Below are 17,803 nucleotides of genomic sequence, written 5' to 3'. Positions count from 1 at the left end.
GTTATGGTGAGGAGACAAGCCGATCCGATAGAGCGGCAATGCAGCAAAATAGTTGGTAGCTGATAAACAAGACCTAGCAAGCTTTGCAAGGTGACCTCCTGATGCACGGTATATATTTATCAGTATCAGGCGTCTTCTGATTGAGTATTCCAGGGAACTAACAGAGAAACATGCACCCAGTGAACGTCACTGGCCCGCGGTCATGCCTCCATCGAGTGGGGTGGCTGAAGCGCCGATAACTATGCAAACGACGAGGAGCAGACCGTAGAGATGGTAAACCGTCGGGGTACGCTGTTTCAACTAGGCAGACAAAGGATGCAGTTCCTGCAGTCTTCAAAAATGCAAAAGGCCGTGGCCAAAGGGTTCCTGGGCAGAGAGCGACGATAAAATCTGGAGCAGACGCAGCTTTGGAGTTATTGTTGACTTTCCGGGGTTGTGTTGGCTGAAGGCGGTCAATGGTCAGGCCGTCAACAGCCCGGGCCACGTGATGTACCTTACCGCACATCATTATCCTTCCATTACTGCATGACACTGGCACTGGCCATTGTCTCCACTGATGATGCCTATGCAAAGTATCTAATTACTAAGTGAGCCTATATCCAATACTAAGAGTATCGAGGTCACTTAATCAATTTTTTAGGGTTATAACTTGTCGTAGCTAATGGTCACACTTGGGTAAACCCTAAGCCGTAACCCTAACCCTGATTTTAGAATATCCTCCACAGAGAAATTCGGCTGGGTTAATGAAAGCTCTATCACTACTGTGACCATACTTACTGAAACGTCTTGAGGCAGACTAAGTTGACTTAAATACAGGAACTAAGTGCCCTGAGACCCTGGGTGAAGGCGGCCTACAGTGGTTTGGCTTTTACCCGCCATCTCATCTGAATACATGCAAATCAATTCAAGCGCCGACTGTTTTTGCTCTGCTGATGAGATTTATCTATCACTGCAAGAGGTATTCAATGCGCTAAGCTTGTGGACTTTCGATATGAATGCAGGGAGCTTTGTATATGATTGGCAACTTGCCCAGACATTCGCTCCTTGTCACAGCCTATCACCCCTGAGGATGCTCAATGTCGAGAAAGTTACTAATGAAACCCCTTGGGCTGACTCGACGTCACCATATCAACTAAGTCTTGTGTTGACGAACTTTCTAAGGCATAATCCGTAACCAGAATGTTCAACCCCCTCCGCTTGCATTTCGCCATATCGTTGTTTGCTGATGGCCTGCGCCAGTGAATATCTCGATTCGGGCTGCCTGAAAAGCCACCACCGCTGTCGGCCTCGGATTCAGCTCGCGGGAAGAAGTACAAGACAAACAGGCGCATGCTGGGCATCGACGCCACCAGGATGCTAGCCGTGATCTCGATAGTGCTCCACCAACCGAGAGCGATGACGGAGTCCACGCGCATAAGGTTTGTCGCTGTAGAGGCGTTGCGGAGGTTGGGCATGCGGACAGTGGAGGCAATAATGACACTGGGTAGCAGGTTAGAACGTGATCCAGTCACAGAGATCTCCATACGTACAAGATTCCGCCCAGAAACATCAAACTGGCCCGCAGCTTCTTGCTAAAGCTCATACGCAAGTGCCGCAATTGCCAGAGTGGTAGGAGTATGATTCCCAGATCCAAAGCGATATTCAGGCTGGCAGCCACATACCACATGAGGTCGACATTGATCTGGCGGCCGATGAATTGCCCGTCCCAAGCCGTCCACGCGCCGCTGAGTGGGATATGTGACAGTAGAAGAGCCACAACGAAGGACACATTATAGCAGGCTATGACGACGATAAAGGCATACAAGGTGACGATTATGTGGGGGAATAGTCGAAGATAGAATAGAAGTATGGATATTTTCGTCAAGGAGATGGCAGTAAGATACCCGAGGTCTACGACGAAAAACAGCTGTAGAGCCAAGACATCGGATGAGCACCTATGCATAAGTGGAAAGGATGGATTCGAAGAGGAAACTGCTACTAACCTTCATGTTGAAGTAGGTATCCTCCAGAGGAATATTCCATATATTTCGACCCACTCCGGTCTTGTACACTGTGTGCTCGTATCAACGGCTCTGTCTACTTTGGGTATCTCCTTGAACGACGCGAGCACTTACTTTCAACCGCAATGGTGACATGGCTCACAACCACCAACTGTAAATGCAAATCCAGTTACCTTCTCTGAGGATTACGTATGACTGAATCGGAAGCTTACCCATGAGACTATGATCAGATAATCCTCGGCTGTTAACCGGCAACGCCGCAAAAAGGATGTGGCTATTCTCATCCCCAGAATCAAAGTCGCAATAGCGCCGCATATCGGCGCAATGATGAGCAATATCTTTCCATCATCGGGGTCTGATAGATGACACCGCGCATTGGCGGTAACATTTTTGGCAGCCAAGCTTTCCAACACAGAACATTCTGTCTCAATGCATGGATAGAGAACGGCGAGAAACTGGCTCGAGCAGCTGCAGGTGATATTACCTGAAGAGCAATTGAACTGTGATGCTGTTGTGACTGTGCAGTTTTCCTAGATCGCGGTGAGTGACAGCCCCACGGTTCTCCAAGCTGGGATAGATTACATACCGCACATTGCGGATATTGAGGATATGGAGGCTGCTGTTGAGCAACGCCAAGAACACCCGCGATCAATATTCCTGCGAAAATTGCTAGACGCTTCATTGCTGAAGGGGTCTCCTTGGGGTAATGAATACTCGCTCGTCATTCATTTGCCGGCGCATAGAGTAGCACGATCCCCCCACAAGTACTGGAAGCGCTGGATAGCGACAGATTACTGACGTGAGGTGCTGGATGAGGTTAACTAATTAATACATTAGGGCCTCAAGGTTCTGACGCGGTGCACATTGGAGATTTGTTTGAAACCCGAATATTATTCAGCTTTCCAACTTATCAATGCTCGGCCAGCAAGTTGAATTCGTTACCATGTGCTCGGACGCAGTAGCGCGAAACTGTGCGCCCGTATTGAAGCTATTTTCGCGGAATGTTGTACTCGGACCGACTACATGGTAACTAGTAGAAAAAGGGGCAACCCTAAGTCGATACAATGAATCCTTCCTACAAAGTTGACGGACCGTCATTGGCTATATAGGGGTGCCGTCGTCGTTCTCCACTGGGGTCCAAAGAATTAACAACTCTTTTCATGATCACTCCCCTGCCTTCGTATTCTACCGTCATAATAATCGATCCAGCAGGATCTCATAAACTTCAATTTTCAGTTGGGTGGGTAGGCGCTGCCTAGCGGACAGTCCGTCCGATGATCCCACGCTTAGCCTAGCCAAAACTGGAACCCGACTTTAACTTTCGTACACTAAGAGCGCATTATCTATAATATAAATATTAACTTATATGATTCTGAAATACTAGAAATGATTCCTTAACAGACATGCATCTCAAATCCCTTAATAACAATTTTATCCTTTATCATGTTCATATTTAACAAACTTGCCCTTGCCCTATCTCGCTCGCCCCCCTGCTTTCACTTTTATCTTTCCTTCTGCTGAGGATCAGGATCACGATTGCGCCGTTTCTTGACGACTCTCATTCTCTGCTGGATTGCCATTACATGGCCATTACCATAACAATTGCAATTACGCTCTAGCAGACAAAAGAGGCAAGCTTATAGAGTGGCCTAAGAAGTATTAAAATGCCCTACTAGTCATTAACTCACAGAATATATCGGCTCAAGATAATTGTAAGTCAAGATAGAATATCAGCCCAATAAAAAGCAACTTCTTCTACTTCCAAGGCTTTTTTCTTCTCGCTTAGTCCCCTGGCTATACGTACAGAATCATAATTTTCAGCTTTACTACGACGAGTTTTGATATGCATAAAATAACGGAGCAGAATAGATAACGAATTTGGATATGAATATCACGCAATTGGATTTGCAATCGGACCAGCCAACAACTCGTCCAAAACAGACACATCTTCCAAGTCCTCAATACCCAACACCAACTTCTCAATCTTATCCCTTCGCTTTTCCTCAATAATCCCCTGTGTCAAACGCCGCCACTTGTCAAGAATCTCCTCGTTTGTCAACCCTGGGTAGACACTTCTTGGGCCTTCCAATGTCTGTGTTAGCACCGTCCCGTCCTTCAAGATGATCGTGACACGCTGTCCATATTTCCCCCCTACCTCTGGGTCATGCACACATTGAGTCTTATGAATCAATTCCCAGATAATATCTCTATCGAGCTTATCGTGACGGAACTGGTTGGCTAAAACCTGGCCATCAACGAGCTGGGTAGCCGTTGTGTACATTGCACTCATCTGCGCCCCGGTCGTTGACACAGGCCGCTTGATGTCAAACCCGCCGTGTTTCCATTCAGCTTCGCCCATATCAAGCTTGATACTGGCAATTTCCCCTAGATTGGATAATTGCTCGGGGTATTTATTTTGTAATGCTTGCACGCAATCAATTGTACAATGCGTACCAGCCATTGAAGCATGAAGTTTGACGCCAATCATGCGCAACTGCCATGTCTGTCCCAGGTCTTTTGAAACTTCCTCAGTCAAGTACCGAGGCTCCTTACCCGAACCTTCTCCAAACATGGCAAGGAAGCCGCCATACGGCTCCTCATACACGTTCTTGATTCCAGTATACCCCTGTCTAGCCAACAACGCCCCCAAAAGACCATTCCTGGCCGCAAAGCCATGCTGCATGCGTTTCGCGTCACTCCCAAACTGCGCCGCCATAAGCCCTCCAGCCTGAGTGCAGGCTATGCCCAGTGCGTCCTCGATAGATGCGGCGGGGAGACTGAGAAGCTTGCTGACGGCTGCGGCAGAAGCTGATGGGCCAAATACAGCGCCAGAATGCCAGCCACGTGTAAGCATTTCTTTCCCATACAAGGCATGGCCAACTCTAGGCCCTGTTTCGTAGCCGGCAATGACGGAAAGTAGAAAATTTTTGCCATTTGATTTGGTGGAATGCTTAGCATGTTCGTTACTGGCTGCTGCAAAGAGGGCTGGGAGAATGAGGGAGTTCGAATGAAGAGGGGCTGCTAGATGCCAATCATCGAGCTCGAAGCCCTGGATTGCTGTACTATTCAACAGTGCAGCAGGTAGAGGGCCGATTTTCTGTACCATATTGTTTAGCTTTGTCTGCTTGCAATAGCTCAGGTTCCGAGATAAATGAAGGAGCGTACTTTGTCATAGCCCCAAACACTGCAGTTTCCAGGAGACTCCATATCAAAGATGGCCAGCGCTGCCGTCTGTGTCCAGGGAAGGTGAGAGCCTATAATTGCACAAGCAAGACCGTCAAGAATAAGGTATTTTGCTCTGGTGCGAATGTCCTCAGGGACATCGTCCATTGAGACATTTTGAATCCATTCACATAATTGCTTTGTGACCCCAGAGCTGTTGGCCTCAGAACCATGAGCCATGATGGAGTATCTTGGTGCACTATGCTTCTATCCAGTCAATTAAAGATCTGAAACTGACTGTTAAATATAGCTTTGCCCCTCCTTCTCGAATAGCCTGATCGGCCCTTATATATCTGGCCGTAAGATGCACCCTGCCGTGTCCGGCCCGGTGTTCATGCCGCCACGCCGTGGCAGCATGTATGACCGGCCCAGAAATCGGCATTGTTATTGCTTTAATTCATCTTGCACAGGAACCAATAGTGACCGGTTCATAGGATACGTACTCTTGTAGTTGTAATTGCATATAGGGAAGGCCGTCATAATATCACAATTGATATTAATACATGGCCCAAGCTTATCGGCATGGCTCAATTCCGCGTGTATCATTATCATTTTAGTGGCGAAAAAGCTCTGCGAGAGTGAAATAGACTTCCTCAAGAGGCAACAGGCATAATACACGCAGACCCAGAAGAAAAAGAAAGCAGAATGAGTAGCTCTTGAGATGTTGAAGGTGAACAAATTGGCGCGACTGCCGTCTCGGCTGTATCGCGCGCCCCGATGCTTCCTTCCTTTCTCCGCGTCGCCACCCATCAGCCCTGGCAAACGCGCTCTTCCTCACATCCCATCCACCATCGCATCGCGGCCAATATCTGGTACTGCGACATCTGAAGACATGTCTTTGACACGATCCTCAGCCCCCCTGGTGTGGATTGACTGCGAGGTCTGTTGCTGCAGAGTTCCCCGCATCGCGCATCGTGAAATTTCTCGATCAAGAACCTAGCTAACCAGACCAATTGACTGTTTAGATGACAGGCCTCGATCCCGAAAACGATCGTATCATCCAAATATGCTGTTTTATTACAGACGCACAACTTCTACTCCTAGAACCGAATGGCTTCGAGAGGATCATCCACCAGCCCAAGTCAACCCTGGACGCGATGTCGCAATGGTGCGTAGACACACATGGAAAATCCGGGCTGACCGATGCTGTGCTTGCCTCGAATACAGACGCCGCCACAGCAGCAGGAGAGTTATTGGCATACATCAAGCAACACGTGCCGGAGCAACGTACTGCGTTACTGGCTGGTAATAGCATCCATGCAGACCGAGCGTTTCTCGCCAAGGGCCCGTATGCCCAGGTACTTGAATGGCTTCATTACCGCCTGCTAGATGTCAGTTCCCTTAAAGAGGCGGCGCGACGATGGGGCAGTGAGGAATTACTGCGCGGCGCGCCACCAAAGCGAGAGCTACACTTGGCAAAAGACGATATCTTGGAAAGCATTGCGGAAATGAAGTACTACCGCGAACAACTTTTCGACGGGCGATGACAAAGATATTTGGTCAATTAAACACCAAATTCAGACGTCTCTCTTGGAATGCGATTATCTACGGAGGTAAAAACAGACATCACACGAAAGAGCCGCCTCGACATGCAATCATGCAATCACAGCCGATTAGGCATGGCCTAGAATTGCAGGCCTCAAGACAGGCGTTTCCAGCGCGGATATTCTCCCGACGATACTTGCAGTCATGCAATCGATGTAGATGCAGTCTATATCGGGACAACAAATACATGTATCTTCTGCTAGCTACACGTATATTTTATAATGTAAATATATTTAAGTGTATAAGTGTCATCTGTAGGTGTCTTGGATGCCCCGCAGCGGCAGGAGCTATGATAGTATGACGCGAATGCCCCTCCTTGCTGCCGCCACGGGTCAACTGTTCCTCTTTAACTTAAACCTGCCATCTCGCCCTTGGGTGAACTGTCGGCGAGAGTCTCTTTGCTTTCACTTCATCCACCAATTCTCTTCTCTGCACTTCTTGCCCCCGCTGATTGCTGATTGCTGATTGATTCGCTCTTCTGAGAACCTCCAGCATGTCGGTCCAGACAGTGTCGATTACTCCTTTCCAGGACCAGAAGCCCGGAACGTAGGTTCTATCTGAAACGATTCCTAATGCTTCAGTCATTAGTACATATGTAAACTGACTTGTTCTAGTTCTGGCCTCCGTAAAAAAGTGGTCGTCTTCCAGCAACCCAACTACTCCGAATCCTTCGTGACCAGCATTCTCCTCTCCATCCCCGAGGGCGCCGAGGGTGCTTTCCTCGTCATTGGCGGTGATGGTCGCTACCACAACCCGGAAGTGATCCAGACAATTGCAAAAATCAGCGTTGCGTATGGTGTGAAGAAGCTGTTGGTGGGACAAAATGGTATTTTGAGCACACCAGCTGCGAGTCATCTTATTCGCAAGCGACAAGCAACTGGTGGTATTCTGTTGACTGCCAGTCACAACCCTGGTGGTAAGCTCCTCTATAAACTATCAATTGCAATAGAGCTGGCGTTGATATCTGTGTAGGGCCTACTGAGGATTTCGGCATCAAGTACAACCTTGCGAACGGTGCTCCGGCTCCCGAGTCTGTCACCAATAAGATCTACGAAACCTCAAAATCTTTGACTTCCTACAAAATTACTCAGTTGCCAGACGTGGATATCACACAGATTGGAACCCGTAAATATGGTGATCTAGAAGTCGAAATTGTTGACTCAGTGACCGATTACGTCGATTTCTTGAAGGAAATATTTGACTTCGACCTTATCCGCAATTTCTTGAAAACTCACCCAGACTTCAAAGTCTTGTTCGATTCCATGAACGGTGTTACTGGACCTTATGGTGTCCGCATTTTCCAAGATGAGCTGGGACTTCCGGCTTCTAGCACCCAGAACTCCGTCCCCAAGTCGGACTTTGGTGGTGGTCATCCGGATCCCAACCTGGTGTATGCGCATGAGCTGGTCGAAGCTGTGGACAAGAATGGCATCCAATTTGGTGCTGCTAGTGACGGTGATGGAGACCGTAACATGATATACGGAGCTAAGACTTTCGTGTCTCCTGGTGACAGCCTTGCCATCATTGCGCACCATGCGAAACTCATACCCTATTTCCGCAATCAGGGTGTTTATGGTTTGGCTCGTTCGATGCCTACCTCGGGTGCCGTAGACCTGGTTGCCAAGGCTCAGGGTCTGCAGTCCTATGAAGTGCCCACTGGATGGAAATTCTTCTGTGCTCTCTTCGACAATAAGAAGATTTCTATCTGTGGTGAGGAGAGTTTCGGAACTGGAAGCAACCATATCCGCGAGAAGGATGGTGTTTGGGCTGTTGTAGCATGGCTGAACATCATTGCTGGTGTTGCCAAGGAGAAGCCCAATGAGACGCCTAGCATTGCCTCTATTCAGAACGAGTTCTGGCAGACTTATGGCCGTACTTTCTTTACTCGCTACGACTACGAACAAGTTGACAGCACTGCAGCGGGTAAGGTGATAGCCCTCTTGACTGAGTTGATCAACAATAAGGATTCTTTCGTTGGCTCTTCGGTTGCTGGTCGCAAGGTTTCTGACGCTGGTAACTTTTCGTATACCGACCTTGACGGTAGCGTCAGCAAGAACCAGGGTCTGTACGTCAAGTTCGATGATGGCAGCCGCATTGTGGTTCGCCTGTCTGGTACTGGCAGCAGCGGCGCCACAATCCGCCTGTACATCGAGAAGCACGAAAATGATGCCACCAAGTACGCTTTGGACGCGCAAGATTATCTCAAGGACAACGTCAAGCTAGCTTTGGACCTGCTCAAAATGAAAGAGTACATCGGCCGGGAAGAACCTGATGTCAAGACCTAAGTCATATCTAAGGATGACTTGAGTTCATTATCAACATTTACGATATGGAGGAGCACCACGCACAGAGATAGATAGGGTATAATAGCGTATAATTCAATGGATTTTTAGTGTAGCGACGATGATGGACATGGAACGAATCAAATAGTATGCAATGAAGTCTATATATGTTTATGAAATTCAAAAACAGCCATGGGAATCGCATTTAATACATGTAACTAACTGTATCACTCATCCCTTTGGAAATTAAACTGCAATATGAGACTTCATCTTCTCATCCCACCACTGCTGCCACTTGATCACCTTCTCCTCCCTCCGTGCCTCTTCCGCTGCAAACACAAGCGCATGGCTTCTAACAGCCTCTTCCAGGGTACACCCAATAAAGTGATTTTGTGCATCGCGAACATCCCACCCTTCATTCTCAACTGCATCAATCGCGCCAACATACATACGCGCCAAACCCCAGTCTCCTCCTCCATGTCCAATCTCCTCCCTAGGATTCGCCGCCTTGGGGATCTCGATTGTTGTAAACTCCTGCGTCGCGAACGAGAAGATCTTGATCGTGCGACTATCATACTCAATCTCCCCCTCTGTACCATACACCCACCCACGTCGCTCGCACTGTCTCTCCGTCGGCGAAATCATATGCAGCGAGGCTGTCTTGGCGATTCGAGAGGGGAAATCCTTCGTCGCTTCGTTCTCGTCATCATCCCACGTGATCGTGACGAACTGGTCATCGCAGACATTATTGTCAGACTCCCACACGCAACGGCCGAACCACGGCCGCGACGCGATCTTTTCGTCCGGGGTTGATTTCTTGTCGTAATCCTCGGAAAGTTTTTCCATCAGCTGCTTTTCGGCCGCCGCCATACCGGATGTCTTGAATGTGTCTTCGATGTCGGGGCAGACTATGTCGACGGGCCATTCGGTGTCGCCTTTGGCGAGCTGTCTGTCTCTGTAGATGCGGACAGCGCTGTAGTTGCATTTGCGCTCGATGGGGCATGTCACACAGTTCGTCGCGGAGCCGGCTTCCTTTGGTTTCCGCTTACCCCTGAACTGAGTCAGAGACCCAAACGACGAGATTGTGCGTGGAGCATGCGCGGGTGTATCTCGAGGTGCGCCTGGTGGCGGTGATGAAAGCAGCCAGATGAGAAAGTCAACGTCGTGGCTGCACTTGGTCAGCAATGACCCGACACCCTCGGCAGTCTCCCGTCGCCAGTTCCCTCGTACATAGCTGTGGGAAAAGTGCCAGTACCCGACGGGCTCTGTATGCTCGATAGACACAATATCGCCAATGACACGATCTGTGAGCAGAAGGCGACGCAGCCGCATATTGTGCGGGCTATAGCGCATCACATGGCCGATTGAGAAGACTTTTGACGGAGCCACATGCTCCTGGCCATGCGGCACAAAGGCGCGATAGATGGCAAGACAGTCCTTCATGGATGTCGCGAGGGGTTTCTCGCAAAGCACGTGCAGGTTCAACGGCGCAATCGCACACATCACCTCAACGTGCATCTCATCCAACACGCACACAAAAACACCGTCAACACCATCCGGCACATTTGCAACTCCTTGTGCAATCTTCTGTCGTCGCTCCTGTTCCCATTTCAGCCAGTCCTTCCAGTCAGAGAACTCCTGGCCCTCGGTTGGCCGACCGCCCGCGCCCCAGATAAACGACTCGCCGAATTCCTGGCGGTTGTAGGGGCGAGGCTCGGCGACAGCGTGGATTACAGCGGAGGTAGACTCTGTGACGGCTTCGGAGTATCTGTGCCCACGGGATCCGGCGCCGATGACGAGGAATTTGAGCTTTTTGGTGCCCCTGACGGCGGTCTTGCCGGCTGGTGTGGTTGCTGTGGTTGCAGATGGCTGATGATCGGCCATGTTTGCGATGCCAACTTGATACGGAGGTTATCGTGAAGGCAAGAGATGAAGAGTGTCGGAATCAACACAGTCACTCCGTGGGTTGTTGACTATCGATAAGCATCCCCGCATTCCACGCTGTACGCGGGTCGTCATTCCCTTTGCGCCTGCCCTGATTGGCCACTGGGTCGGCCTTGCATTGCCGGCTTCACCGCTTTCTCCGGCTTATCTTAACAACAACAGATGATTAATATATAACTCGATGGCTTGATTGCTATGAAATTATCCTAGTACTGTAGACGACAATTGTCTAAACTACTCCTCATTCAGGCTGCTGTACCGGTTACCCAGTCCGCAAAATGCTTTATGCAAGTCCTCTTCTTCTCTTGGACGGTCTGCACCAGTACAGGTCATCCCAGGCACGTCTTCCAAAGCCCAAGCAATTCGCTCAGCTCCAGCTCGAGCTCCTTCAAGATTTGGCGCTGCAGGGCCTAGGCGGAGCGAAGCTAGCCGCCCGGTGACAAACAAAGGAACACTAGCTTTCCACATGAGATCGTCTGTCAGGCAGGGCAATCCATTCATGGTCTCAATGGGATAGTCCCGGTTCATGGACTGCAGCAGAGGCATCTGGGTTACGTCAGTCTGCATCCCTGTTGCGAAGCAGATGTAGTCGATGCATAGCGGCAATTCCGGAATAGGCGGATCAGTTGAGAGCCGCCAGGTCTGGGAGATGGGGTCGAAGTGTTTTTCTCGGATGACCGTATTTGTGTGGATTGATAAACGGCCATGTGCGATGTGTTGTTTGAGGAGTTTATAATACCGAGGCGTGATACTCCCGCCATTCCGTGCGGATTGAAGCATTTCGAACCGTTCTGGATGTAAATCAACATCTATATTTGGTGGGCAGGCTAGTGTTGTCTTACCCCTGTCATCATCTGCTGACCAAAATACAGCCTTGTCATAGTTCTTAAATTTTCCCACCCAATTGAGACCGACATCGAAATGCTTGATTTTCAACTCACTTCTCATGATATGCCATACTTTAGTCACCCCTTTGCGGATTGCAACGTGAGATATTTGCGCCGAAGTCAGGCCACCGCCAACAACCACCACATTTGTCACCTCGCGATACTCGATTTTCTTCGCCAACAGCGGACTCGGGAACTTCATTCCAATTTCAGAACTGTGGCATGCACCCCTCTGTTCCTCTGGGGACAGCTCCCAAGGCATCATCTTTGTATGGCCAGGACCAATCGCTAGCACTACTGCTCTACTATGCAGTGATCCGCAGCAAGTCGATACAGTGAACAGCTTCGTGTTCTCTTTGGACCCTTCTATCTCTGCAAACTTTATATCATGCACGTCTGACTGCCGAATCTGATCCACCCCGTCCAGCCCGTATCGTGTGATAATAGACGCGCAGTAATCAGCAAATAGCCGGGTACCCGGAGTGAAGTAATCTTTGCGATCTCGTTCATTGATTTCGGCTTCATGCGGGAACCTGCATCTCAACCCTCTTGTTAGAATAAACTCACATCTTCCCTTTTCTTCTCGTCTTCATTCTAGATAATAACACGAACTGGGACTGATTTCTCATCTTCTTCCTCTTATGCTTGCTAAGCTCATGCCCAACACACCCCGAAAGCTCAAAAAGCTCCTTCTCCCTGCCCGTCTCCCGCGTATACGCCAATAGCCCATCACGGTCACCCGGGTCGAAATGGAAGAACATCGGGCTACGCAGATGATCGATTTCGAGGGCCAGGAACGCCCGATTCCATCGTTCCATCCAGCGAGACCCGGAGCTATCCAGGACGAGAGTCGAATACTTGCTGTTGCCGCGAACACAACAAGACTCTGGTCTGCATATCTGCAGATTTGTTGGCACCTCCGCATGCTCATTAGCCCCGGCATACCGGTCTGCGCGGACACCCTTGTTCTTGCGGCGCTGCGCACGTACTAAGGACATTTTCCCGCGGTGTTTCTTGATCCAGTGATACCGCTGGTGTTCTTCGTCGGTGAACATAGCCGAGGGTGTCTCTTCGCGTAGACGGGCTGCGACGCCGAGACCACATGGTCCAGCGCCGATGATGATTACGTCGTAGACCTCGTTTACTGTTTCTGCCATGTCGGATTTCGGAGAATGGTAATAAATGAAATTGGTTACGTAGGTAGACGTGAGTTCAAGTATTTAAATGGTGTATAGGTATAGGTAGAGTCAGGAATGTGGTTGTGGTATCATCCCCAGGGTCCTCAGGATATGGGGACCTCATGGTTGACCTTCTTTGCTGCTTTGGTAAGACGAGGTGAGTACCTCGGGAGCTCACCACACCAGCATAGGGGAGTACTTAGGTAACAACGACAAAGATAGTATTCGTTTGACTTTCATAAATTAAAAGTCATAACTTTCAGTTGCGAAGTTGTATTGCGAATGTAAATATTTGACACTAGCCTAAGTTGTCGAGTAAGCATGGAAATGCCTGATTTGGAAAGGATAACCCTAATTGACGGGAGACCTTTCACCAAACTACATTCTAGAAACAAATCACGATAAAACATACCTTTGGATCCTTATCAGATATGACAACTCGATTACTAGCTTTTATTTACATATGTAGTTGCATTTTAATTCAGTCTTCGGCTTCTATCCAACCCTAACACTATGACAGCTCTGCCGGGCTGCTCAGAGCTTGAAATATGTACATGAAAAGCTGTTCCACATATCCAGCGACGTGGTGAAAGTACCAGATATTAACGAAATCATCATATGTACATCGGAAGTGAACAAAGCCAAAATCAAGACAGCTGCTTGCTTAATAAACCAAACTTTGAAATGACAGGTACTTTCCCAAGGGCAGGCATCTTCTATGAAACAAATGACAAGCGAAAAAAGTTAAGTGCTGGGTCCACCAACAGTGATGGCGAGCACCGAAGGGTTCTTGGAGGAGACCTCACCAGAAGCGTTCTCGTTGTTATCCGGGTTGATATCATCGTAAGAAAAGGCGTAGCCCTTCCCGTCAACCTCGTACTTGTGAACAATCTCCGAGTACCAGTTAGCAACCTTCGTGGTGTAGTAGGACTGCGCGCCGAGAGAGGGCTGCACATCACCGCCGTCCAGCAAATAGGTACCACGGTTAAAGGCAGCACAGAGACGTGGCACTACGGCTTTGCGGACTGCGTTGTCAGTGGCTGGCTCCACGTTGAGCGGGCCGCTAGCACAGCCGAAGATATCGGCGCTGGCGGGCTTGGTGTAGTTCTTGTTGTCGCCACCGCAGAGAAGCGTGTCGCCGGAGACGTTGCAGGTGACATTTCCGGGAGTGTTCTGGGTGTTGACGGTGAGAGAGGTGCTGCTGTATTTCTCCCACACCTGGTTGACGTAGTCATCAAAGTAGTTCGAGAGGCCGAAACTGGAGTTTTCGGCGACCATGGAGTTCGGGGAAAGAACGCGGATGACGGTGCCGTTCAAGGTCTGGCAGAGCTGGTCCCAGGGCTTGCCGTCGACGGAGGTTTGGTTCCTGAGATCGTTGCAGATCTTAGGCACGGCGTCAGCAGGGAGGCCGAGGGCGGTTTGGACTGCACCGGTGGAGTTGGTGAGGGACAGGCCGAGAGGCAGACCGACAAAGTCGACGTAGCTGACGTTAGCATAGACGCCGGAGTCAGCTGCGTAGTTGAATTCAACGAATCCCCAGTTGACGCCAGCACTAGGGTCGCTTGGGTTAGTCTCAGACGGTTGGGTGACTTGAGGGGCGCCGTTGGCGTCGAGGTTAGTAAAGAATTGGAGGTTTCCAACAGCGAACCAAACACGAGCAGACTTGATATAGCCGGGAATAGTGATGTCGGTGGTTTGGCCCTTGGGGTTCAAAGGAATGGCAATGTTGGCGGTGATGGGCTGAGGAGTAGTGCTTCCAGCGCCATCTGGGTAGTACCAGGTGCCATCTGCCTGGAGAATCATAGGGGTCAAGGTGCTGCTGTCGCTTGATTCGGAGCCAGTAATATAGCAGTTCACATTGTTTCCGATGTTGTTGGTTACGGTGATTTTGAGGGGGGGGCCGGTGCCGTTGCCATCATTTGAAGCGTGCTGGATGGCACCAGCGGTTCCATTGATAGTATCCTTGAAGTTTATGATTAGATCTTTAGCAGTTCCGGGGTGCAGCTCTGTAGGACGAGCAACGGCGTGCTGAACAGCGCTCAGGGCGGCAGTAAGGGCCAGAGCCCATTTGGTGACACCAAACATTTTGTATATTGGTGTATATGTGTATATAAAGACAATAAGGGGGCTTTGAAATTGGTGTATGAAGGAGAGACAAGAGTGTATCTAACACCCGTAGGAAAGGAATGAACTGTGTCCAAGTGTACACACAAAGAAGAAAATGACCGTGCAGAAAGAAGATGAAGTGATAGAAGACCTGACACAAGGTCAGGCCAGTCTTATTTATTCTGTCATCCACATCTCCCCTCCACCCGTCCTGCCGAGAGGACTATAATAATCTCATAACGGTCGATCATGGTCTTAGAAATGGCAGTTTCTATCTTTGATTCGATCCATGGGGCCGGGAGTCACGCTCAGGAGCCCTGGCAGTATCATGATGTGCTAGGGTCTAAAAGCATGAGGTAGCAATCCGTGTGGACCAGACATGGGGAACAGGAACTAGAATTGGTGTTAAAGGTTAGACGGCTGAAACCCCTTATACAAATCTATAAGAGGTTGTAAAGTGTAGACTCGGTAATGGCGCGGCCCGGGTGCAGTGTTCCGTTTTGGGTGTCATCATTGTTGAGCACGGCCTCAAAGTATCAGCGAGGCGTATTTATTGTTGAATAGGCGCGATCTGTCAGATAAGCCGACGATCTTAGCGCCAATGTCAGCACTCAGCAAAGACCTCAAAAATGTATTGCTAATTTTCATTCAATAAGTCTTCATTCAAGGCCGTAAGTTGGCACACTACTTACTGAAAAGATAGCCATTTCAAAGAAATACATCATTAACAACCTGCGTCTGTAGGATTTAGTTAGAGGCTCACATATGACTATCACTGTTCTCCATTTCTGCTACGCCATGACCAACGGCCCCATGACGGAAACAACGAAATTAGAGGCAATCACTCAGTCACAATGGAGCTATATTCTGATACTACATTAAAGCCGTCCACACTCCAAGGTCCCCGGAGCATTTACGGCCGATACACTATGGAAACACAATTACATACGTGCATGATCCATACATAGTGGCTAAACTTCTCGTTGAGCCCTACATGGTTTAAGGTTTGCCATGGATTCTGTGGCTTTTGTGGCTTGCGGAGAGATCTCAACAGATCTCACATTTACTTCTTGTTCGTGGCTTGAAAGCTTCCATATGGCTTCCCAAGGGTATGAGCAAGACCTGAATACGACATACTTATTATCCACACCGTAGCAAGGACAGTCATGATAGCAGTGTTGGTAAATGGTATATAGGTACTATGTGATCGCATGCAACCCACGCCTGGAGTAGTGCAAAATTCAGGCTAACGGCAGATCTCATAACCTGTGTATCCTTGGTGACATACTAGGGCCGTTGCATGCATCGAGACTCAAGTAACTATCTCAATCATCACAGACTAAAAACAATTGGATTGTGACAAAACACTGACAGTCAAACACACAACCACGAGCTTCGATATGAATTAAATATGTTACTTCTTCATTAACTAATAGCGTTATTCTGTAATCCCTTGATATTTTGTTTAGCTGTATCTATAACAAGATGTTGGTTGAATCTATCCTGATTGGCTAGCGAGATATACTCCTAACGCAAGGCTAGTCAGGCACTGCCGCCAGGGACCACCGCTGATTGGCCAGGGCATATCCAAAACCTGGCCGTGACTGAGGCCTTCCCCTAACAATAGGATCTCGGCGTGGCATTACTAGCAGTGTCAATGTGACCTCGCCGTGCGACCCAAGCAATCATCTTTACTAAAGTTTTCTGTTAGAGACCAGAAGTTCTCCGTAGAGAAGAATATTAATATATATTGATCAGCGCATCTGGATTCTGCGATCGGCAATCGAATATGTACTGACTACATTAGTCTTAGAGTTGCCTTAAACAATGTTCTAGCGAGCGCCTTTCCGGACTCTAAATACGCCAATGGCTTAAAAGTCAACAACAGGCCATAGACAACGATGCAATTCTCGATTAGATTATGACTGACGTGTATATCTCCACTACAGCAAACTACGAAATATGTTGATAAGGAGTATATATCCTGTAACCCAGCCAAGCATGCTAGCCATACTTATCCAGGAATTAGTACATGTATGGACCACAGACAACAGCATTTGAAAAAGGCATATTTTATCGATTTAATCTTTTTCTCTCCGAAACCTATATGCTGAATGGCGTAGACTGCAGTGCAATCAGTTTGACGGGAGTGCCCATGGTGAGGTCCCTACATCTGTCCAAGCTTCGGATTTGCGCTAGGGTTATATTAGACTGTTATATTGACTGATATTTATATAAATATCGGCATTTACTGTGTCATATTTCCTGTTCTGAGGGAGAAGTATATCGATGTTGATTTTAATTCAATGACGAGACATTGTCGTTTCAATTGAAATTTGATACCGTCAAGCAATGTAGTACAGGTAGAATGTAAGCTAAAACTAGATATACAGAAGACTGATAGTTGTGAACATTTCTAAATTAAAGGTCGAAAATAGAATATTCACATATCGTACCAACTGTCACCTATCAATTGATCCATTTCGAGCACCAAAAAACCCATGTTGATATGCACAATGCAACATTTGAAACCAGTATGCGCCTAAGATATACGAAGGCACTCCAGTCACAAACAATATGAAAGTACTTTACAAATACTTAAAAGAGAAATGCATGAAATACCTCAACTTGTAAAATGC

General features: G+C 48.4%; 7 protein-coding genes across 7 annotated transcripts; 2 read left to right on the top strand and 5 right to left on the bottom strand.

The window, feature by feature from the left end:
* Nucleotides 1-1,091: 1,091 nt before the first annotated feature.
* On the bottom strand, nucleotides 1,092-2,682 carry BGW36DRAFT_360651 (uncharacterized protein; the record flags this gene model as incomplete). The annotated part of the gene is made up of 6 exons (XM_046214195.1): nucleotides 1,092-1,479; nucleotides 1,530-1,906; nucleotides 1,983-2,050; nucleotides 2,115-2,151; nucleotides 2,213-2,530; nucleotides 2,587-2,682. 6 exons carry the CDS (start codon nucleotides 2,680-2,682, stop codon nucleotides 1,092-1,094), a joined length of 1,284 nt encoding a protein of 427 aa, XP_046070072.1.
* Nucleotides 2,683-3,702: 1,020 nt separating this feature from the next.
* Nucleotides 3,703-5,504, bottom strand: BGW36DRAFT_193364 (putative immune-responsive protein). The gene is made up of 2 exons (XM_046209813.1): nucleotides 5,166-5,504; nucleotides 3,703-5,097 (listed from the first exon to the last, which is right to left on the bottom strand). The coding sequence occupies exons 1-2, from the start codon at nucleotides 5,400-5,402 to the stop codon at nucleotides 3,892-3,894; spliced, it is 1,443 nt and encodes a 480-aa protein (XP_046070071.1). The 5' UTR covers nucleotides 5,403-5,504; the 3' UTR covers nucleotides 3,703-3,891.
* A 550-nt stretch (nucleotides 5,505-6,054) lies between these two features.
* On the top strand, nucleotides 6,055-6,709 carry BGW36DRAFT_299348 (putative RNA exonuclease Rex2; the record flags this gene model as incomplete). Its single annotated transcript, XM_046211523.1, has 2 exons — nucleotides 6,055-6,102; nucleotides 6,188-6,709. 2 exons carry the CDS (start codon nucleotides 6,055-6,057, stop codon nucleotides 6,707-6,709), a joined length of 570 nt encoding a protein of 189 aa, XP_046070070.1.
* Nucleotides 6,710-7,260: 551 nt separating this feature from the next.
* BGW36DRAFT_360648 (phosphoglucomutase PgmA) lies at nucleotides 7,261-9,052 on the top strand (the record flags this gene model as incomplete). The annotated part of the gene is made up of 3 exons (XM_046214194.1): nucleotides 7,261-7,313; nucleotides 7,382-7,683; nucleotides 7,740-9,052. 3 exons carry the CDS (start codon nucleotides 7,261-7,263, stop codon nucleotides 9,050-9,052), a joined length of 1,668 nt encoding a protein of 555 aa, XP_046070069.1.
* A 121-nt stretch (nucleotides 9,053-9,173) lies between these two features.
* On the bottom strand, nucleotides 9,174-11,013 carry BGW36DRAFT_193313 (putative NAD binding Rossmann fold oxidoreductase). The gene has a single exon (XM_046209812.1). It carries the CDS (start codon nucleotides 10,931-10,933, stop codon nucleotides 9,296-9,298), a length of 1,638 nt encoding a protein of 545 aa, XP_046070068.1. The 5' UTR covers nucleotides 10,934-11,013; the 3' UTR covers nucleotides 9,174-9,295.
* A 214-nt stretch (nucleotides 11,014-11,227) lies between these two features.
* On the bottom strand, nucleotides 11,228-13,037 carry BGW36DRAFT_299525 (FAD binding domain protein; the record flags this gene model as incomplete). The annotated part of the gene is made up of 4 exons (XM_046211542.1): nucleotides 11,228-11,784; nucleotides 11,836-12,413; nucleotides 12,493-12,797; nucleotides 12,840-13,037. The coding sequence occupies 4 exons, from the start codon at nucleotides 13,035-13,037 to the stop codon at nucleotides 11,228-11,230; spliced, it is 1,638 nt and encodes a 545-aa protein (XP_046070067.1).
* Nucleotides 13,038-13,645: 608 nt separating this feature from the next.
* BGW36DRAFT_322374 (uncharacterized protein) lies at nucleotides 13,646-15,201 on the bottom strand. Its single transcript, XM_046212671.1, has one exon. The coding sequence runs from the start codon at nucleotides 15,141-15,143 to the stop codon at nucleotides 13,803-13,805; it is 1,341 nt and encodes a 446-aa protein (XP_046070066.1). The 5' UTR covers nucleotides 15,144-15,201; the 3' UTR covers nucleotides 13,646-13,802.
* Nucleotides 15,202-17,803: the final 2,602 nt, after the last annotated feature.

The sequence above is a fragment of the Talaromyces proteolyticus genome (assembly GCF_021365285.1).
Source record: "Talaromyces proteolyticus strain PMI_201 chromosome Unknown BGW36scaffold_8, whole genome shotgun sequence".
In the NCBI taxonomy this organism is placed as follows: domain Eukaryota; kingdom Fungi; phylum Ascomycota; class Eurotiomycetes; order Eurotiales; family Trichocomaceae; genus Talaromyces; species Talaromyces proteolyticus.
Note: the sequence above shows the minus strand (reverse complement) of the source record. Positions and strands in the feature narration are given on the sequence as shown.